Raw genomic sequence first — 23509 nt, 5'->3', positions numbered from 1 at the left:
CACACATATTTTTGGTAAACAAAAAGTAGCTTAGCATATAGTTCTCATCTTGTAGTTTTACTAAATAAAAATGTAAGCACACACACAAAAGAACAAAAAGCACACATATTATCCTGTAGGAATTCAAATGTATTCACATTTCATCTCCCTGTGATTTTATGATTGCTTTTGGAATGGGCTGCTTTAATTACTTAACATCTGTTACCTAATAACTAAAGGCATTATGTTTCCCTGTGCCGTAACAAAAAGATACCCTGTGTTGCCAAATTCAGCACACGTGGAACTAAACAAGGTTAACATCCATGCTGAACCTATAGAATTGAAGGTTGACTCTGGTTTCATGTGTGCCTCAGCCTTCTGGGCTTTTAAAACATCTTCTTCCTCCATGGGTGGATTGAGATAGTTGATTGCTACTTCATATTTCCATACATAGGGTGATTATGTCACTCGCAGCATGCCTTATGGTCAGCTGTTAGTGTTTACCAAAGTTGCCCTACGAGTTCCTAATGCAGATTGCATATAATTGTCTGTCTTGTCAATATAATTCAGCCATGGTATCTAAAGTCCTGATTGTGCAAAATTCTGTGCACCTCATTAATTTCACATGTTGTGAATAGTCCCTTGACTTCACTATTCAGAATGCGTGTTATTCAAATCTCTTAACAATTGGGCCCATCAATATTGAATTGTATAAATTATCATACATACGTATTGTGTTTTATTCTAAAGTGGTTCCTAGTAAATCAACATTCATCAGTAGCAACTTTTAGATTATCATCTAATTTACAAATTTCTCCCCTAATATAAAGGAAACCAGTTGTCCAAGGAAACCAAGAGTCTTCTCTTCACAAATCTGTATCCACAGCCCATATCTGGGCTCTTGCAGCTTTCTAAACAGACTGTTGGCTGCTCTGAAATCTGAGCTCTGAGGATCAGCAAGTTCACCCTTACAGGTTTGCCAGGCACAGGCAGTGAAATCCTGTATTTTCTAGACCATCCCGGTAACCAGCCAAGCTGTTAGCAATAGAAATATAGTAAAATTCAAAGAAAACAACTTAATTACTAGATTTTTTAAAAATGCAAAGTAATAAAAATGTACTTCATCTCCGTTTCAACTTCTCACTAAATCACTTTAGCAGGCACCTCTGGACACCCCTACTCAAGCAGGCTCTACCACAGGTTGCCCAGGTCTGCATTCAGTTGGGATAATACCAAACCTGACAACAGCATTAAACCTTCCAATCAGCTAGAGACCCTAGCTAGATCTCTAGGGGAAAAAAGTGTGTATGTGTGTGTGTGTGGGGGGGGGGGGCAGGGAGAATCCTTGTTTTTCCTTGCACTAAGACACTAAATCTAGAGCCAATATTCTGGGACTAGGACCAGTTTCTGGGGGACCTCCCTCAGCAGTGGACACTGAAGCAGAAGTGGTATTTTTATCTTCTGCTTCTTATCCCAGCTTTTCCAGATACCCCATGGTGAGAGAAGGGGGAGTTAGACTGTCCCCAGTCACCATACTCTCTCACAGCTAAAGGGAAAGGGCCATGCTAGTATCCCTGCCCCAGAAGTGGGAAGATACCCAAGCAGTGTGGAAGTGGAGCTGAGGAGGGCTCAATAAAGCAAGCAGATCCAGGTCCAGTGTTTAAGGAAGGACTATATGTTACAGGTGCAGCAGCATCCAATCACTCTGCTATCCAACCCACTTGGAATCACAATGCTCCCACAAAATCCGCATATTTCCCATTAAAAGAATGAATTCCCATTAAAAGAATGAAGTGAACTTTAATTAGTTTTGAGGACTCTGCATTCCCTTTTGACATCCTGATTTTCACAGGTACCTCTTTTGTCTCAACACTGAGTTCTTGGCTCTTTGAGCCTCCTATCCTGACTTTCCATGCCCTTTAAGCATGACAGACTTTATCATAGAATCATAAAATGCTTAAGGTTGGAAGGGACCTCTAGAGGTCACCTAGTCCAACCCTCCTGCACACGCAGGGTCACCTAGAGCACGTGGCACAAGACTGCATCCAAGCAGGTTTTGAAGATCTCCAGAGAAGGAGAATCCACAACCTCTCTGGGCAGCCTGTTCCAGGGCTCTGTCCCCCTCCCTGTTAAAAATTTTTTTCTTAAGTTCCTGTGGAAATTTTGGTGTTTCAGTTTGTGGACATTACCTCTAGTTCTGTCGGTGGCCACCAGTGAAAAGAGGCCAGCACCATCCTCCTCACTCCATCCCTTGAGGTACTTATAGACACTGATTAGATCCCCTCTCAGCCTTCTCTTCTCCAGGCTGAACAGGCCCAGCTCCCTCAGCCTCTCCTCCTAGGGCAGATGTTCCAGGATACTGATCATCCTTGTAGTCCTGCGCTGGACTCCAGCAGCTCCACATCACTCTTGTACTGGGGGGCTCAGAACTGGACACAATACTCCAGATGTGGCCTCACCAGGGCTGAGTAGGATCACCTCCCTCGACCTGCTGGAGACGCTCTTCTTAATGCACTCCAGGATCCCATTGGCCTTCTTGGTCACGAGGACACACTGCTGCCTCATGGTCAACTTGTCGTCCACCATGACACCCAGGTCTTTCTCTGCAGAGCTGCCCTCCAGAAGGTTAGTCCCCAGCCTGTCCTAGTGTCTGGGTGCCCCAGGTGCAGGCCCTTGCACTTGGCCTTGTTGAATTTCATGAGATTTTTCACTGCTCAGTTGTCCAGTCTGTTCAGGTCCCCCTGAATGGTATCTTTATGGTATGGTTTATCTTTATGGTATCTTTTATGGCTCCATTTCAACCTAGTGTTTCCATAACAAAAAATATTACACATGCAGCATCTCCAACAGCCTTATGATTTTGGATTTGCTGTAAGATTTCTAAAAGGCTGGGTTACAGAATATTCCAAGAGATGACTGAAAAAAAAACCAATCCTTTAGTGCCCTTTCTCTGTCAGGTGTAGGGTACAGGCCTGTCACGTTCACTTTTTGATACCATTTGCATCAGGACAAGTTTATCTATTAGTTCACAATGCCTATAGATGCTCAGAAATCACCTCTTTAAAGCTGTCATCATTTCCCGTTGTTGTCAGTAGTAGTAACTCGAATATATATCCAATATTCTCAAGAGGCCAAGCTATCCAGATCTTTTGGGCATGACTATCTCGTATGTTAAGCAGAAATGCAAGCTCAGAGTCTCAGTTTATTTCCTAATTGCTCATACATGAGTCTAAGCTGATGTGCGGGTTCTGAGCAAATACTGAAGCATATATTTTAAAGAAGAAAATATGAGCTTGCACTAATCACACATGTCGGTACAAGGAATAAGTTGCAAAAGCCTCCTAGGCTTCCACCTTACAGTAGCACTAGATGGCTGATGTCAGCAGGACAAATATCCTAGTGTCCGTTCTTAATATGGATTTGACATCTCAAATAACAACGGTGAGTAGGATTTAAAGGCAACTGAACTGCAGTTGTTCTCTTACTAGCAGTAGATATGTAAAAAATAACTGTGTTAGACAAAACATTATGCTCACTGGCTCATTGGTTTCTGCAACTATATATACCACCACAGAGAACAATAGTTGCAGAATCCCCAAAAATGATCGCCAGTGCTAGGAGGTGTGGGTGACTTTGGTCCACAGGGACCAGATGCAGAGCTGGGGTGGGGAAGAAGAGAGAGGATTTCTTTTCAGTCTTTCCGGATCAGATGAAAGACCAGATTTCAGTTACAAATCATATATAGAAAAACTAGAACTGATCATTTAAAATGCCTCCAAACAGAGCAAAATCACAACATTTTGCTAACTTTTAGCTTTATGGTGAATATAATTAGTCTATATTTTGTTATTAAAATGGAGACAAAGCATGTCACTCCTGCAACATCTAAAATTAATTCTAAAATTAATTTTAATCCAAACTAATGATGCCATCTATTAGCATACATTAGCAGAAATGCATTTTGTGCCTGGTAGCAAGTACTATCGCAATTTTGGAGAATATATATGCTGCATGAATAACAGTGGCACTGAACTCTTAAAAGCAAAATTCCCATTAGGTTGAAGTGTGAAGTGTGTTTCTACACTACTCCCATTATAAATGCATTTTCATATACATATCCATGTTATCCAACTGACCTCATCTGTCTAACCAGACTATTTCTCATCATTTCCAAATCTGCTGTTCAGTCAATATAGTTTCTGATACTCAAAAAAAAAAAAAAAAAAAGTCCCTAAGTTTTACTTGGGGGACTAGCTCTAGTCTACTCTACAGTTGTTTCCTCTTTCCACTTTTTATACTAAATGATAATCTCTTCATGCAACTGTAAAACACCTACTGCCAATAGAATGGGCATTTCATCTTGCTGAATTATTATGAGATGAGTTCAAATTCATTCAAAGACATTCACTGCTTTCTTGCTCTCAAATTTAGCTCGTCTTTCATTTAGATTGCTTTCTCCAGTTCTTACTGGTTTTGTTGCCTTTTCATGAGCTTTATCCAGGGTACCCCCAATTTCCACTTAATTGCTAACCTTGTAGCTGACATGCTTTTTTAACTAGACCCTCAAACCAAGTAAAACTCTTCCAGGATTCATAAACAAACAAGAAATTGCTTAAAACAGTGCCAGGGACAGGGCTGTTAAACAGATTTGGGAACTGCTTCAGTTTAAAGAACCGATTAGCAGATAGCTGTGGTAGAACCTTTAAGATCTCAGGATTTTCTGATAATTCCTAAATAGGCCTCAAAAATGAAGAAAATAGATGAGGCTGTTATGTAGTTAAATCACAGGATCACAGAATCACAGAATGCTTAGGGTTGGAAGGGACCTCTAGAGATCATCTAGTTCAACGCCTCTGCTTTAGCAGGGAAAAAAATCTGCTATTGTATAGATCTGTTACTGTATACCCTCTTCCAAGGGTAAAACTGTAAGAAAAAAAGAAAAGAAAAGAAAAAAGAAAAAAAAGGAGGTGTAAGCATTAGCGGCATGGGTTATGCTGCTTTAGGAAAGAATAAGGAAGTAAAAGCAAATAGTGAGTGGACCTATTAAAAAAACAAGTTTCAGGCTAATCTATTTCCTGAATTTTTAAACATCAAGTGAAAACTTGAGCACTTCTAAGCGTTTGAAACCAAAAGGAAAATAGGAACCAATAGGAAAATTAGGAAAAAAATATATATTCTCTTCACTGTTTGCATGCATGATTGTATATATGTACGCGTTATTTTTTAAAGTACCTAGCTTCCACAGTCCTCTTCTTGGACACCACAGTCTGATCATATACTCTACGTGGCACGATCAGGCTCATTCACAACCAGATGAGTTAAAATACCTTGAGTGGAATTCATCCTCTCAAAACCTTTGCACTTCAAGCACACAAAATTAATTATCCACAAGGAAAGGTGTCACCTGATAAAATTTTACTGACTGAAACGATTTAATTGGCTAAGGAATAGACTGCAGCACACCTCTAGTGAGAAAAATTGCACTACCTCTGAAAAATACGACGCACACTCAAACTATATTAAAATATCCTGTTTTCCATTATAAATGGGGTTTTTTAACACAGCTGTATTTTTGAAGGAGTGATGAGTCATTATCTTGATTACTTTCAGAATTAATTTCAAAATGTAAGTCATTCAGAACAGAAACATTTATTTAAAAGTATGACCACATATTAAATGTGTTCACATATGCCCACATGTTAATATTTTTCAGGATAGCACTGGAAGGACAGGCAATGGAAACGGGAATGGTCTTCAGTCTTCAAAAGGGGCAAGAGGGAGGAGCTGGCAAACTACAGGTCAGTCAGCCTCACCTCCGTCCCTAGAAAGGTGATGGAGACCATCTCTAGGCATACGAAGGAAAAGACGGTGATCGGGAGTAGTCAGCATGGATTCACCAAGGGGAAGTTTTGTCTGACCAGTCTGATGGCCTTCTGCCATGAAATGACTGGATGGATGGATGAGGTGAGAGCTGTGGATGTTGCCTACCTTGACTTTAGCAAGGTAGCTGAAGTCTCCCATAACATCCTCACAGGGAAGCTCAGAAGTGTGGGTTAGATGAGTGAGATGGATTGAGAACTGGCTGCATGGCAAAGCTCAGAGGGATACTAGCCTGCATTAGAAGGAGTGTTGCCAGTAGCTCAAGGGAGGTGATCCTCTCCCTCTACTCAGCTCTGGTGAGGCCGCACCTGGAGTATTGGGTGCAGTTCTGGCCTCCCCAGTTCAAGAGGGACATGGAACAGGAGAGGATCCAGAGCAGAGTAAAAGAGATGATTAAGGGACTGGAACACCTACCTTGTAAGGACAGCCTAAGTGAGCTGGGCCTGTTGAGACTTCAGAAGATTGAGAGGGTGATATACCAACTTGTACAAATAACTGAGGGGAGAATTTGTAAAGAGGATGGGGCCAAACTCTTCTCGGTGGTGGCCAGTGATAGGACAAGGGGTAATGGGTATAATCTGAAACACAGTTAGTTCCCTCTCCATATGAGGAAGAACTTCTTTACTGTGAGGGTGACAGAGCACTGGAACAGGCTGCCCAGAGAGGTTGTGGGGTCTCCTTCTCTGCAGATCTTAAAAACCTGCCTGGATGCCACCCTGTGCCATGTGCTCTAGGTGTCCCTGCTGGAGCAGGGGGGTTGGACTGGATGATCTCTGGCGGTCCCTTCCAACCTCAACCATTCTGTGATTCTCTTTACCTGCAAACACCAGATACAGGCACTTCCAGGCCCCTGTGATGCTTAAAGAGAACACTCACACTCTCCTACAGTAAAATCAAGGCTCAAGAGCGAGTCAGAAATTACATGCAGTCAAACTGGAAAAGTAACATATATGAAATTCTCTATCTGATGATATATAAGGGGACCACATATAATCATGATAATAGCCCCGAACAGTACTGAAATACATTAATTTACATATATATTATAAGTGTTTTTAAGAGTGGTTTTGTTCGGTTTTGGAAGGTTTATTGGCTACCTCCCAATGAACACGCTATAATACACTGCCTGTAATATATCCTACTGCATTTATGATAACTATCAAACACAGAATTGTTTCTCAAATACAGCTAAGCAGAGTGTCTCCTCTGAAACTTTCCCCTACATAGCTGGAAAAAAATGAGTCAACGTTACTGGGTACCTTCTTTATCATCGTGACGTACGATGGCATCCTGTATCACGTCAGCAAGATGGAAATGAACCCGGTGGTTCTTGCCGTGTCTCAGCTTTTTGGCAGAACCATCCCGCTTCTGCAAGGCTTTCTCTCGCTCATAGTAGGCCTTTACTTGATCGCAGCGCATGCGCTTCACCAGCCGCTGCCGCTGTCCCAGAGGGAGCGACTCCAGCAAGCACTGGTCTATTTCCATGTCATGGGATCGGAAAATGTTACATAGCTGGAAACAGCCTGGAAGAGAGGAGAGATAGAGCCATTCACATGGGGCACCTGGGTGTGGAGCATCTAGGGGTCCTTCTAACCATGTGCAAGGCTCTGCTCTGGGTGCTTTTCTTGACCAATGCCGATTACAGAGAGCACATAAAATTATTACACACCTTCTAGAAACACCACATAGTTACCTCCATTAAAGTGCTGATGCATTTTTTAAAGCTAACACAATTCACAGAAACAAATGTGAGCAGAAAGATGTCGAAGAGTTCAGCAGACAAGATGGCTGAATAGCTAATTAATTTAATACAATTGAAGTAGTCCACATCTCCTTATAAACAAAAGGCTGCTATTTAAGGAAAAGCAAATCTGATGTCTGTACTTCTTTTTTGCTCATTTTATCTTGCTTTGAGTTAGCAAATTCACGTTATGCAGTGAGAGGAAAAATCTTCAAATCACAACCACAATGAGTTCATTAACATGCAGTGGATACTCAAGCAACTATCGAAAACATCAAAATCATTCTAGAATCGTCACTGTGGGAATGTATTTTTGGCAGTCTATATATGCCATCCAAGCTGAATTGTCTAATGAAAATGTCAAATATTGGAATCTTCATGAGGAAACAGATCACATATAGCTCTGATTCAGTTACTCTTAACATTCATAGCCTACCTTCAAGTTATATTCCTCTATTGTTGTCAATGTTAAATTTGCTATTTTTACTGACATTTCAATAACAGTAATGGTCTTTCCCCATATGTTCTCTATTCCACTGAGAGTGAACACCATAAGAAAACATTGCTGCTGGTTGCTTTTCAGGGGACAGCTCCATTACACAGGGAGACTAGTGACTGCCAGATAATTTTATAGCTTAAGTCCTGGGAAGTGAATCCACAATTTCCCCATCAATGATGTACCCAAATTTCTCATTTCTCAGCAGACAAACACATCAGACGAGTTTTTTCTTTTTTCCTTTTTTTTTTTTTTTTGGTTCTCCTTGGTTGACAGAAGAGCTCTTGAAGGGGATGTGGGCTCATATCACCTTGGGCAGTTAAAAAATACAAGATGCCTGTACAATTTTAATTAAGGCTGCTTTTGCCTACCCATTTTTCTCAATCTTTAATTACATGATAAAAGGATCTCTGCTTTGTTCAGGGCACGGCTGGGTAGTGCTGACCAAATGACTACTATTGTTTTTTCCTTGCTGCTTGACACATGCTTAATCTACTGAATACCTTTCAAACTCTGCTCTGAAAGAATAATTAATAATTTCCTGCCAAGCTTTCACAAAATTTACATCACCAGAGAACATAAGTACATCACAAATATTTATTATTTTCAATAAAAAAAAGGATAAGTGGCCATTACTATGCATATTCTGTCCCAAAGAACTGAGATGGAGACAGGTATTTTCTTTTTAAATAACTGATTTAGTGTGTTCAATTTAAGAGCTCTGTGTTTTTTCTTATTTTTTTCTTGTTTTGATTTAAAGATGATGTATTCTATACCATAATATTGTTAGATAATTCCATAATAAAACACTATCAAAGTGAAACTCCTGCTGTCTTTAGCTGCGGATATGAATGCCAAGCACCCCTATAAATTAGATTTCAGAGTCTTAAGTTAGAAATCTCAAAATTGAGGAACATATATTTATGCAAAAGGTTGCTAAAGTATCTTGTTGATAAACTCTAAGACACAAGCAGGCACAGAATACAGTTTTATAGATCAAGTTCAGTCAGCATATTTTAACTTATATCACCCTTCCTTCACTATAATTTCAGGTCCTTTCTTAGTACATATTCAGGTTATGCAAAAACAAGTCTATTAGACTAAAAATACTGGAAATAAGTATTACCTTTCTTTAAAACAAAATGCAAATACTTTTTTTTTTTTTGGTCAAAAGCAAACAACCTTTTCTGTAAGAAAAAAAATCTTCTATTGACCTTAAATGAGGTATTTCATTTCTGAGCATATTTCGTAAAAGACAAAGAAATGAAAGACCAACTGCATAAAGCTAATAAGATGAAGCTTTATTTCCCTTTTCATTCCCAGAGATCACACCATTCACTTTATATGTCCAGACCATTCTTAGAAGTTTGTTCTTGAGGCAGTTTATGACTAAATCTTCTTGCTCGCACAATACAACTGTCTGAGGAATAAGCAAACTTCAGATCTTCCATATTAGAATCATTCTGCTTAATCTTTCAATAACCAGGTCTTGGTCCAATAACCAATAACTAGGTCTTAGTCTTCCTAGCAAAAAATACTGTGCTGACCACAGAGCTTGGTATACTGACAGCCAGCCAGGTTTGCAGCTTCAGAGAAGAACCAGCTTTCTGTGTTGAACATGTTTGACATCACAGACTGAAATGTTGGGAATAGGCAAAGAGAAGTTCTTCACTAGTACTTCATGACTGCAATAGGAGCCTTACTGCAGGAATTTTCCTCTTCTGCTCCTACACTTTAGAAGAAGCAGCTGCCTATAGGCCAGCATTGGACCAGTCGGCCAGCAGAATGCAGAAGACCACCAGCCACTGGCTTATCCTTTGCTCCTTGGTTTGATGGTCATGCACATGGGCTCAGATCTTCATTGGAGGAAGCGAGCTTTGCAACCCACTGAGCTAAGAAGCCAGCTTTGCCTCTGCTTAAAAAAGCTTTTCTGTACCTAAAAAGCTTTGCCTCTGCTCTGTTCTTTCCTCTTTTTTACTTCCCAAAAAGACCGTAAAGACGCAGCACTCATGTACGTGGACTCTGGAAGGCCACCTCTAGGAAACTCAGCAGAAGTTAACAATTATTGCTGGTGCTCTAGTCTTAACTGTAAATCAGTGTGGTGTGGTTTGCTGACAGCAGACTGCATCTTCCCTTTCTCCTGTTTTGCTCATCTACAGTCTCTGCGCTTAGGAGGCACTTCATTTTGTTCATTGTAACAACGGAAATTGGTGCCAGCTGTTGGACCCCTTCTCTGACTCAGCTCCTCTAGTGCCATAAATCAAGGAAACGAGTTTAAAGTCTTGGTTAAATACAGTACAGCAGAGCAGGAGATTGCACAGCCAGTCTCTAGTTTTAACTAGGATGTGTCTGACCTAGTGAGCTCTGCCTATCCAGTGAGATGACTTTTAACTTTTTCAAGTGCTTCTGTATTTAGCAGCTCCATGAAGAATTAGGCTGAGCTGCTGGGCTGCCAAACTGGCTGCAGGTAGTATTCATGGTGCAGACGAAATCAGATAGCTTAAGCAGATTCAAAAGGTGACTATTAATCCACTTGGGCACTGGTCCCAGTTGAGAAGTGATGAGCTGCAGATGGGATTTTTCCTCTCAGCACACCTGGAACTTGATACATCCTAGAGGAGATCAGTATCTGACTGCAGATTTAATAGATGCAGGTCAGCAGACTTGTTGGGTTGAACCTGGATTAAACAATATAGTGTAGATACAGACAATAAGGCAAACTCTCTGACTTCATCATTCAGACACCCACTTCTAGGACATGCAACATTTAGACCCAACTTTAGATCCGAGCAGATTTGTTCCCTGCACTACGGAAACCTAACAAGCATGGGCAACCACCAGCAGCCCCGCAAGCAGAGCTTCCTGGCTATCATCACCAGAGACCTGAGCTCAAAACCAGGAGGGCTACAGCCCCATAAACATGCTTCTGGGGGGAATGTTGGAGATCACTCATTCAATGCCATTTGGAGCAGGAGGCTGATCACCAGCCTCAGATTAGGTCTCCTATGTTTGTCTAGCAGAGTCTTAAAAATTTCTTGCAAATTAAATTCTAAAATTTCTCTGGGTAACCTGTTCCACTGCCGTACTTCTTTATATCCTTTGTGTATGTGCAGCTTTATATTTTTTCTTATGGGATTATACACATCTTACACTAGGGGAGTCCAAGATTACACACGAACTTGCAAATGCAGCCTTACCAGCCCAAAGAAGAAGGGGACAAGGTCTTCTCTCAGTCTCCTAGCCACGTGATTCCAAAATAGCCCAGTATACAGCTTATCTTAATTGCAATTAAGATCAGTGCTGGCTCACATTCAGCTCTGCATCCGCTGTAATGCCTAGCAGGGCTGCAATCCAAGTCAGTCAGTTCCAGCCCTGTACCAATGCAGAGACTTAGTCTGTCTCAGGCAAAGGAATATGCACTTTCTTTGTTGAACTTCCCAAGTCTCTCTTGGCCCAATCCTCAGGATTAAGATCTACCATTCAAAGCATGCCAGCTCTCCATCCTAAATTGAATTGCCAATATCAGCCACGGCTTAGGTTGCAAAGAAAAACTCCTGGAAAAGTAGATGCTAAAATTAATGAGTCTCTTAGGCAGATGTAAACTGTGCCTGTTTAGAGATGGATACTTGGCTACAGCCAGGATCAAAAGACGCGCTACTAAAGCCCAAGTATAGCAGATATAGCAACCTTGTCCATCGTACGGAACCCATTCAAACATCAGGAGAAGTATAGGAGGCTTCTAAGAAGAGCTCTTCCTGAGTGTGCTAATCAAGAAAGAGACAGTGTGGCAACATGAGCAAATATCTTTAGGTACAGAAAAAAAAAGGTTGCCATCTGGGTCAATTTGTATAAAAACTCTTATCTCATTATTTGTGTGTGATACCAATTGAAGATTATTCCACATATTTTCTTGCTTCAGTTGGTGTATGACAAATTACAGTTGTGTAGAGGGATTTGATAAGGTCACTGTGACTGTCACTAGCAGATTGCACCAGATAACTCATTAGCAGTGTGATGACAATATTGCCTCCATCAAAACATTGAGAAAGCTTACTAGGGTATGATTTATATAATGAGATGCCCTGGACTGAAATCTCTAGGAAAATGACTGACAGTACATAAATCTTTTTAAGGTCTCTACACTCCACACAGTCACATAGTACTAAAATGTTTAGCAAACACTGAAATGTCAAAAGCAGAGAGACCTTTATTATATCAAAATGGTTATTAAACAGCACAGCACAAAGAAAGCCACTGCCACTCCAATAAATAAACAAATAAGTGGTTTCAAGGAAACTTGCTAGCGCAAAGTCACTTCACCAACCAGGTCTGCTCTGAGCCATTATGAAGAGAATAATTATTTTATCAAACCTGTTAATAAAATCACAGCAATTTACTCACAACCGGCCAGAGTGCCAGCTGCATTACAACACAAATTATGAACTTGATCCTGTATGAACGAGAGATTTCTGAGTAAATAGGAACCGCTTGCTTTGAATTGTTTCCAGTTTTCACTGTGAAAATGAAATATTTTGTGGCATCACATGGACTAACTCTTGGAAGAAGAGCTTGAGAAGGATAAGGGGAAATAGAAAGAGGAAGAATGTGATTGCTGCTAGCAATTTTCTTCTATCTCCTAGAGGTAATTTGAGCCCAAGTAAGTTTGTAGGGGCCTTGTCGCCATACCTCTTTTCACAAATAATATTTATATAGCTTTCATTTATATTTTCTGCTCTTATGGCTTTATCTCACCTAATTTTAAGCATTTGCTCTGGCATCTAAATCGGATCCTGACAAAAGGCACCTTGCACATCCCATCAGTCTCTGGAGGGCAATAGGACACACTTGTCTTCCTCCACTGGTTTAAAATGAGCCTGGGGGTGGTAATTTTCCTATCTTATCTGGATCACATTACAAGAGGCATTTTCAGGACCTGCAGCTGCATGCAGAATTACCTATATTCAAGTTCACGGGCACTAAAAAACAGTTTCCTTTTGTGCTTACATATATGGTATTTTGATTGTTTCTTGTGATACAGATATTTGCTCTTGTGATTCTGAGAAATAAGTAAGAAAAAAGAAACAAATTCTGCGAAGAATTTGTTTTGAAAAGTAAATTAAAAAAAAAACTTTTCTTTACATTAAATACATGCAAGCATGAAAAATACTGCCATTGCTTACTGTGGCAGGCATCTCAAATAAAGTGAAATAAAACTAGGTCACAATATGCTGAAAATTAAGAATTTGCAAATATTAGCTCATATGCTCATCTATATCTATGTAGACATTCCTGTTGATTTCAATATTATTTTAATAGGAGAAAAATTCTGCCCTTGGGTAAGTGTTTGCTGGACTATGACCTTCAAATGCAAACTTAGAGAAATCCTTCTCAGGGCTAAGCTCAAATTTTAAAACGTTTTCAAATCTTTAAGAAAAACATCCCTTGAGGCAAAAAAACCCAACTCTGCATTCATTTAGATATAGCCACACATACATATCCCAAACCATCTTCTTGTATCTCATATCTGTTTGAAAAATGTGCTTAAGTTTATTTTTTTTTAAGTAAGATAGAGGCAAATTTTGAAATAATTGCATTATTGCAGGACAGTATGTTTTAAAGCTGGCTAGCAGAGTATTAATAAACATACAAGGGAAAAGCATGAAGCGAGCAGCAAGTGATCTGGCCCTTACAGAACTAGATGCACAGATGGTGTAAAGCAATGCAGCCTCATCTGGTTCAAAAAACTGTACTCGTTTAGACCTCATTTTTGATAACAGAAATCAGATCAGAAAAGGACTAACCCTTTCAGTAACATGCATTGTTGTAATATGCACATACACAATGATTCTACTCTACAATAGTGATCTGCTGCTACCAACAATGAAAATTATATAAATTTATTTTATTAAATTAGTAATATTAATTTATCAGTATCTATGCAGCTGAAGTTGAATACATGTGAAATCTGTAACATCTGAATTCACGGTGCCCACAATACATATCAGTGCATTTGAGTAAAGGTACCATCTTCTGACATAAAAAATTATTATGTATTATCTCCTGATCTTGCAGTTTGGAAAATAAATACTTCTTACCCACAGAAGAGGCTACATCTCAAATTGCAATACTAGCGTCAGTATCAAAATACTTGGACTTACTTAAAAATCCTTTTTTTCAGTACAGGAAAAAATATGTACAACTTGAACAGCCTCTCTTACATTTATTAAGCTGTAACTGAAGCATAGCACTCTTAACTACTCAGCCTGATTTTAACAGCTAAAGTATTTTCATTAAATCAGCAGTGCTGTGTTTGCAGTAGTAGTGGGCTTACTCCCTTTTTTCCTTGGTTCCAGTCCTCTCCCTGCAAGCAGAGAGCCATGAGGGAGCAGTATAAATGTAAACTATTTACCTTCATGTAAAGCATTCAATTAATGCCAAGTCTTCTGAGAATAAATTACATTGTAGCAAAGGGGCTGATCTGGTTCTCCTGTTCTTGGCTCAAGTGAGCCTCTTTTGGATGCAATTACAGCTAGGCCTCTCAAATGACTTAATATAAAGCTTCCCGATTTTCTGCTTAACACTCAACTCTGTCTTTGCTGAAGAGCGATATTGAGCATATTCAAGCAACCATCCTCTCGTGAAACCCTCCTCCTGTATGTTGCTCTTCAAGAGCCCTTTGATGTGACTAGACTGCTAAGCAGGAACTGCAATCAATTCCCAGCCTGATACCAAGGAAAAGTTACTTATCAGAAACTATTAATCAACTCTATATGCTTTCTAATAGACTCTATCTATCAGTGATTTAGTGAAATTACGGCAACATTCCATAAAAAAAATTATTACACCTAAATCAGCCAGTCAACCAACTCAGGATTCTGCCTTGTAGAAGGGAGAGTGAGTAATAAGGAAGCAAACGTAACAGAGGGCCCTATCCCGGCCTTTTTTATTTTTTATCACATAGCAGTCGGTAACACGTGAATCTTTTATGTGCTAGGAAAAGGCACTTATTCAAGAAAAACAACCTAGCGACTTTGCACAAACACTGGCCTTGAATGCAAAAATATGTGGGTTTCAAGTACAGATGAAAAGGGGTACTCCCCACTTTTACAAATAATAATAATAATAAAAATTGTTTTGCCTGTGTTGAAGCACAAGGAGGTCACAGGCACGAATGCTCTTGGCGGAGCTGCGTGTGTTACAGAACAGAGGCCTCCTCCCACATGCGGGTGACATGCAGCAACTTCCAGAATTAAAACAAAATGACTGCACACACACTGCTTGGGTTCATACCGTTGCTTTCAGCAACTGTAAAATTGCTGCCTCCATATTCACCTTACAGGTGTCATCCTTGTACATACTTTTGGAGGATGAGATAGTGGTGCACTCAGGATTTCCACAAGCCTGAGCATACCTTAGGTTGCTTCTGCTCAAATACCAGAACTTTTGTGAAACAGAACTAAAATGTCATTGACTGTTCTACAGCACCAGAGTTTCCAACTGAAAAGGCTCAGAGATGAGGAAAAAACATCAACCCATTCACCTCTTTCTAAATAAGATTCCACCCCTAATAAAAAAAGAGCTTTTAGCATGTGAACATCTCTCCTGCTCAAGTTGGTTTGAAGGGCGTAAGTAGCTTCTCCAAACGATAACTGTCCAGACTACAGGCTGAAACACCCACTACTGCTCTTCTGTGCTTTAAGGAAAGCCTCTGAAGAACAAGGACCTTGAAATTTGGGATCCAGTAGCTTCTTACTAAGCAGAGAGAGGAAAAAAAAAACACCATTTGTTTGATTTTTGGATACCTCTATACTAGTGTATAAAAGAATGGCAGAGAGCAGTCTCTGGTTCTCCAGCTAAGTGGAAGGGAATGGCTCATGTTCACACCAGCAAAGGTTCATGTATAGCAAATGAGGCATAGCTTGATTGCATAGTACATGGTCCTGATTCTTCTGTGAGCATCATATGATGCTACTTTGCTGTAAGACATAATCATAATTTCTGTGCATGTCAAAGCTTCTGAAGCAAAGTCTGTGCTGCAACATATCAGAAAGGTATTTTCATAATGCGGCAATGAAGGTGTAGTATGAGTCTAGTAAGCAGTATGAGACTGCCTGTGGGAAGGGGACAGTATTTGAGACCACCAAGCCTCTTGAAATAGAAGAAAGATTGAACAGGACATAGAGTGTATAATCTCGGACAATTTCATCCACACTGTCTTTTGAGAGTGGCCTCTACACACTGCTTTGGTCACAGGACAGGCAAGTTGAATCTGTCCAAATTTGAACTAGAGGCCATTCAAGGCCTTTCCCCTATTCTATTATGAAGTGCAGACAGACCCTTTCAGGCTAAATGAAAGTCTCTTGTGAAGCCCATCTGAAGGTGGTTGGAAAGTTCCTGTCCAACCACCAGATCTTTGCTTACAGTGCTTACAGTGAGATAAGTGGATCATTCTGAACAGCAATATATTTCACCAAGGAAAAATGAACTTTTTTACAGTATGCTTCAGTTTCCTTGGAACATACTTGAGATTATTCAATATCTTCTGTCAATATCTTCTGTGAAAAAAGCTTTAACTTAATGGCTATTAAACTAACCCAGATATCCATGTGGTAATAAATAAATAAATAAATAAACCATCTTTTCTTACCATAATGAAATAATTGTATATCATTCTTAGACAATGTACTACCAAACATTGCTCACTTGTTTCAGTAAAATCTGTAAAGATTAATCTGGCTTTGTGACATTTTCTTGAATCTGGACAGCAAGTTTTGAAATTATGATGGGGACAAAAGCTAAAAGACAAACGCACATTTTGGTGCTACAAGGCACAATATATATATGCTTTGTTTCCTTAGGAAAATGAAGCTAAAAGTGCCCATCTGTTCCCCGAAGAGAAAAGGTGCTGCTCCTAAAGCAGTTAAAACTGTTGTATTTTCACAGAAATAGTTAATATCCACCACGACAGGATCTGAAGAGGGACTTTAAAGCAATCAATCAAAAAGTGGTCATCTGATGCAAATTGTTGTTACTAACACATTTTAAGATATATCTAGATATATGCAAGCTAGAAGAAAAACTCCAAGCTGGCTGTGTGAAATATTATAGTCTTTTGTTCGCTTCGGGATTTATGAATTTGTCACCCATTATTTGGGATTTCTAAAAGCAATAAATGTATAGTTATTAGATTAACACAGAGAATTTAATATAGATTTTTGTCATTTGCAAAGCCTTTGAGAAAATATCATCAGCATGTCATGGAATCATTAAGGTTGGAAGGGACCTCTAGAGGTCATCTAGTCCACCCCCTACACACGCAGGGCCACCTAGAGCACATGGCACAGGACCACGTATATATGGTCATATTTTAGTAATCTGAATTACTATAAATCACATCAATCACAGAATCACAGAATCATAGAACAGTGGAGGTTGGAAGGGACCTCTAGAGATCATCTGGTCCAGGCCTCTGCTCAAACTTCCTCTGGTTGAGAGGCAAATCCTCAGAAGGGAACTGCAGCATGTTGTTCTTCTTCATCTGTCCATACCTATTGCATCAGGTAGTTCCCTTCTTTGTAAGCGACCTTGATCCTCAGCAGCTGCTGTCCCACCAGGACTTCCGCCTTGGGAAGCGCTTTTTATGCTCACCAAATTGCAAAGGGTAAATAACACTTTGGCAAAAGTCAGGCTGTGTATAGATGCAATTAAAACACAAGCTCCTTTCAGGACACTGGCTATGCCAAAGGACAGGCCTGCCTCCAGGACTGCAGGCCCTTCTCCGTGCCGCGATCCCCGCATTTATGCTGACATCAAGTTGACAGCAATAAGAGGAAAATTGCATCAGAGATACTAAGCAATGGTGATTAAAACTCAAGAAGCTCCAAATTAGAAAACACGATGACAGAAAGGATGATCTGTGCTTATCAAAATACAATAAGAAAGACAAGAAAGAAGAGATCAAAAAATCTTCCAGAAGTGATACCTCTCTTTAGTCTTTGCAGAGACCTGATTGTCTTTGTTTGTCTATAGAGCAAAATTTAGGAAGTTACAATTAAGTTGTGAATATAAGAGTTATTTCAATACCATATTGTAACTGGAGACATAGTCATACACACATCTTTAGTCTGTTCTTTCAGATACAAGAAGAAGAGGAGGGGAGAAATTCTTCTGCATTGGAGAAATCTCCTTGCCGTTACAATAAATATAAATGGTTTGTTACGCAGACCAAGGACACTTTGATCACAGTAAGTGATGTAAAACACTAAGAGAGTTGCTGTTGCTTGTAAATCTGGAACTCTGAAGGGTGAATTAACACATAGGTGTACAGTGACAGGAAGCAAAAATTACTATTGCTACACCTCAAAGGTTTTATGTAACTTTCAACTAAAAAAAAAAAAAAGAAACTGGAAAAGCTGAACAGAAGCAGAAACAGCTAACTGTTGTACAGTAAATGACTGAACAAAGAAACCAAAAATAATGTTTCAAAACCTGACGCGGTTATTTCATCACAGATACTCTAAAGTATCACTATTTAGGCTGCAAACATGCTGGGGATCAAGAGACATAGGACCTCCAGGATAGGAGAATTACAGAAAATTCAGGCAAAAAATACATAAGTCAAAAGTTTGCAGAAGCTTGGATGCAGTGAACTTAGCAAAAAGAAAGCAAATATGGCTCAAGAAAAATAGGATATCCAGTATCATACATCACAGATAGTCAAAAGCCAGAAATGAAACAGTGGTTCATAGACCTAGTCATAAGGACTGGCAAGCACACAGGAAAGGAAATCCTGTGCCAAATGGTTCTACATGCAATTTAATCATTTACAGAGATTACTGCAAAGTAAAACCAGCTGCAAGAGAACTAATATGCACGCCTTTGGTCTCTGCTCAGTGTAGGTCAAGAGAATACCATCTCAGCTTTCAAATGGCAAAAGGATTGGAAACAGGCCCTCCTCTTTTCTGCAGAATGGCAGCTTATCAGCAATACTGTATTCTGTGCTAGACAGTCAAACTGAAGCAGTTCAAAAAGACCCCCACAAATAGCTCTGGGGCCTGAGGGACTGATTTATGAGGAAAGATGAAAAGAATTAAATATGTATAGCTTAGCTAAGCTTTGATTAAGGAGAGATAAGTTAACAGAAATGTGAAGGGTGAGACGAAAAAAGGGAAGGTTATATAGCATAAAAAGGAAATGCATGAGGAAAGAAAAAATGAGTTTAATATAGCAAACATTTAAGCAGAGTATGAGGAGAAAAACAACATACATAGATGAGATCACCAAGTAGTTCAAGATTCCTTTTTTGGCACACTCGGTGGATCATTATAGAAAAGGAACAAAAAAAGGCATGGCAGTGTGTTACCTTGGGAAATCAAGGCAGCTCCTTCAGCCAGCACGGCAGCCTTGCATGGGATGGTCCTGCATAGCTTTGCTAAAGACAGCCCTACCCCCTAAAGTCCACTGGCATGGCCTCTGCTATGTGGAGCTATGCTATTGGCACGCAGGAGACCTTTCCTCTCCCCTCATAGTGTTGGCATAGTTACTGACTATGTCCTAGCTAAGCTTGGGCTGTGACTGTCATGCCAAGGACTTTGGCCAGTCTCCACTAGACCTCCATGAATGAAAGTTAAAGCAGGTTGAGCAGCTGTCCTGACAGAGTTTGCCATAGTATCTTCAGTTAACCTCTCACATTCACAGCTAACCCCATGCTGTTGCCTCACACTACACTATAACATAGTCATATGGGGGATTATAACATAAAATAGGCACAGAGGAGCACTGTATCATATTTGGCTGTGAGCACAGGATAGAAGCATCACTTTATCACTTTTGGATTAAGTAAAAACAGACAACCCTCTAAATCATTCATTTCTTGAGGAAAAGAAAGGAGAAACACCTCCAGATCTTCTGACAAACTGTAAAAAGGCATAGTGACAACCAATGGACTCCTACTTTACAGGAACCTCCAAGCTCTTTACTGAGAAAATAACTAGACAAACATACAAAGGATGCTTCAAAGCTATCAAAGAAACTGAGTAGACATCATAGAAATTATTACTGCAGTCCAATGACTCAAAAGACAAAAAAAGCTGTCTCTCAGAGACAAAAACTATATATTCATTGGTGATTAGGAATAATTACGTTGTTTAGATTGGTTTATGTATGTGCTTTATTTTCACATTTTCCATGATTTACACTGGGAACTACTTTAACAGCACAAATCAAATATTTATGTACAAGGCAAAATATCTGAAGAGCTAAGCATTCATTTCAACTGCAGTTTGAATATAAAATTTCTCCTGTTTCACATACAACTGAGTGTCAGTTAGGGGATGCACTGATATCAAGCATTTTTTATAGCCTCCTCTAGTAAGTTACCTAAAGACAGTATTATCCTCTCTACAAAATTTGAAGAAAAAAGGGACAGCTTCTAAAGACCTGTCTCCCTGCTTCCTTCTCTTTGGAGGACAGCTTTGGATCCAAAGCATCTCTTTGGTGACATCTTTGGATGTCACCATTTACAAAACCTTTACAGTTTCCCTGTCTATTAAAACGATTATATTTGAAAACCACTGATTAGCTTTCAAAATACAACCTTAACAGAGCACACTGTTTTCAGTAGATGTCTTTACAAGGTCTCGGATTTCTTTATATGTCATATGTCGTAACAGGTTTTTCATCAAATGGCACCACAGCAGCACTCCATCATCCTGAGGTGGTATGCCCCAGATCTGCCCCTCTGTCTACATAATCTACATATGACTTTGATCGCTTCTGAAAAGCCACGCTGCATAGAAAACCTTCAAAGCGGGATTTCCAGCCACAGAGGTCACACCCCACATTTTGCCTCTTCCTGAAAATGTTATTTTCCATTTTAAAACAAAACCCAGTTGAAGTAAAAAATAACAAAATACTTCCAAGGGGAAAGCCTGTGGGAACTTTTTTATTCAACTGGGTAAAAAAAAAAGTAACAGATGACAAATACTTTTCCTCTACTCCTGTACTGTGCCCTCCTGACCACATTCCTTGCCAACCGTCTTACTGGACCACAAGAGATTAAAATTGCCTAAATCCAAGGCCTCTGCATCACCTTACAGATGGGGAGAATTTGTTATATGCAGCCGATTTCAGTGTACAAGAATGCAATTGGCAAAGAAAGCAGATACCATGGTACTATTGACATTTGTATTTTTACAAATTACAGCAGACTGACCCATGTTATCTATTCCCTGAGGGTGAATCTAGCCATAAAATGCTAGAACTTAAAGATTTCTTTTAGTAAGTCTTATTTGGTTGCTGTTTTCACTAAAGGCAGTTGCTTTAAAACAAATAAAAGAAAATGATACCTTTTAAGAAACAATCAAATACGAAATTACTAGCTTTGGCAGTTCTCCATTACAACATACCATCAAATTTCCATCAGGACAACTATCTATTTGTTCCTGATCAAATCAGACTCCCATTGACTTCACCAATTTCTATCCTTTTCTGTAAGAACAAATTAGAATTACTTTAATTTAAAATTTAATTGCTTTATTGTTTATACTGTGGCAATTTTGATGCAGACACAAAGTTCCACGTAACACTATTTTTTTTCAGAAATGAGAAAAGCAATTGTGATAATTTAGAATAAGAACTTTTTTTCAAGAATGAAAATAGGTTTCATATCCTCAAAATGTTCACAAACTAGGTAATACAAATCAGCAAAATTTGCACCATTGGAAATAGAAAAATTCAGGCTGTTTTGTCTCTTTTCTATTTTTGCAGTGGTAAAACTGGAATTCTGAAGTTTCAAGCATCCTGTTTAGTATGGTGACCTTTACAATCTTCTTTCATCTTATTTTCCAGATAGCTACATTTCCTTACTGGCTAATTAAAAAAAAAAAAAGTGATTAAAGTACTGCAAATACAAGAGACTTCTTTATATTGTGAAGTTCATGATAAAGTTTTCCACAGAAAATTCTGCTGTGTCTCTGTCATTACAGATTTTTTACAGAGGGAAATGAAATGATGAAATGGGCAATTATTTTTGGAATGACTGTAATTTACATGACAAATGCTATTACCAGAATCTATTCTTAGTATAATATGACACTGGAAATCTTGTGGTCTTCAAATGTCAAAGTTAATATTGCTTTTCTTGCTGCAATTTTTTCCTAATAGCAATTTAATATAAATCTTCTATTTATAATCTCCACATGCTACTGAAAGCAATGAGTTGTTACCATCAGTAGAAAACATTTTATTCACTTAGACACTAATGAGTGTTACAAAGGGGCAAATATTATAATTGTACTATTTATCACCTTTCATGTCTAAATACAGATATCAAATTAAAAGTTCTTTTTATGTCTTTCCTGGTATTCGTTCTCATGATTTTTACCAATGTTTTGGTGGAAAGGTAGAACTTCAGTTTAAGTAAATAATAATTTTTTAAAAAGCTGAGTTTCTATCTTATGAAACCAGTAACTTGAAATTAAAAAAGCAAATAAATCTAGTGTCATGAGCTGGTACAAAAGAACTAGAGTTCTTTCTTTTTCCTTTTCTTTCCTTTTGTCCTGTACCTATCCTGTGATTAGAAGGAGAGCAACAGTGAGAAAGAGAAGTATACTTTTTTCTATATGTGATTTTCTAGATGTAGATTCTTTATTGCAGTTTATAAGATTAAAATAATCATGATATCTTAATTATCATACTGACAACATGTTTTTTCATCTATATACATTGTGCATCAGTTATACACTTACAATTCAGACTCAGTCCGTCAAAACGGAATGAGAAATATTATGCACTGTACTAGCATGACTCTTCTGTATTTTAACTGGGCAACAAACTTCTGAAACAATTACCTTTCCTTAAAAAAACATTTATTGTCCCAGAACTAGAGAAAGAGGAATGACTCATGAGAATCAGCACATTCCTCATGTCCCATCCAGGGGTCCCCTCATTCTTTCTGGAATTCATGGGACGAAAACCCCACTTTTTCTCCCAATCTCATTTCGTACAGGCAGGTTCTCTCACTTATGCTTAATCTCTCATTTCAGCAATAATCTTAACCTTATGCCATAGGTGTCACTGTGTCATACGCATGTACAAGTTAAAGGTAATTTCCCCTGCAGCCATACTGCACTTAGCTCTCTGACTGCAGATATAAACCACAGAGCTAGAGTTGGCTGACACAATCATGAAATATCAGCTTAAATAAAAGGGAAGGCTGTTGAGTCTGGTTGGAGGTCTATGGCCGGTGGTTTTCCCCCAGGGGTCAGCACTGGGCCCAGGGCTCTTCAGCTTGTTCATCAATGACTGGGACGAGGGCACAGAGTGCACCCTCAGCAAGTTTGCAGATGACACCAAACTGGGAGGAGTGGCTGACACTCCTGAGGGCTGTGCTGCCATCCAGAGGGACCTAGACA

General features: G+C 39.2%; 1 protein-coding gene across 1 annotated transcript in view; it reads right to left on the bottom strand.

Moving 5' to 3' along the window:
* The window catches only part of MYO16 (myosin XVI), a 250981-nt gene extending 243607 nt beyond the window's left edge, over nucleotides 1-7374 (bottom strand). Inside the window, exon 1 of the mRNA XM_010216802.2 lies at nucleotides 7119-7374. Coding sequence (XP_010215104.2) covers nucleotides 7119-7344 — 226 coding nt within the window. The 5' untranslated portion in view covers nucleotides 7345-7374. The remainder of the gene's footprint in view (nucleotides 1-7118) is intronic.
* Nucleotides 7375-23509: the final 16135 nt, after the last annotated feature.

Source organism: Tinamus guttatus, unplaced genomic scaffold (assembly GCF_059628265.1).
Source record: "Tinamus guttatus ecotype Peru unplaced genomic scaffold, ASM5962826v1 Tinamus_guttatus_pri_ptg000047l, whole genome shotgun sequence".
In the NCBI taxonomy this organism is placed as follows: Eukaryota; Metazoa; Chordata; class Aves; order Tinamiformes; family Tinamidae; genus Tinamus; species Tinamus guttatus.
The sequence above is the reverse complement of the archived record's forward strand: the minus strand, read 5'-3'. Positions and strand labels throughout refer to the sequence as shown.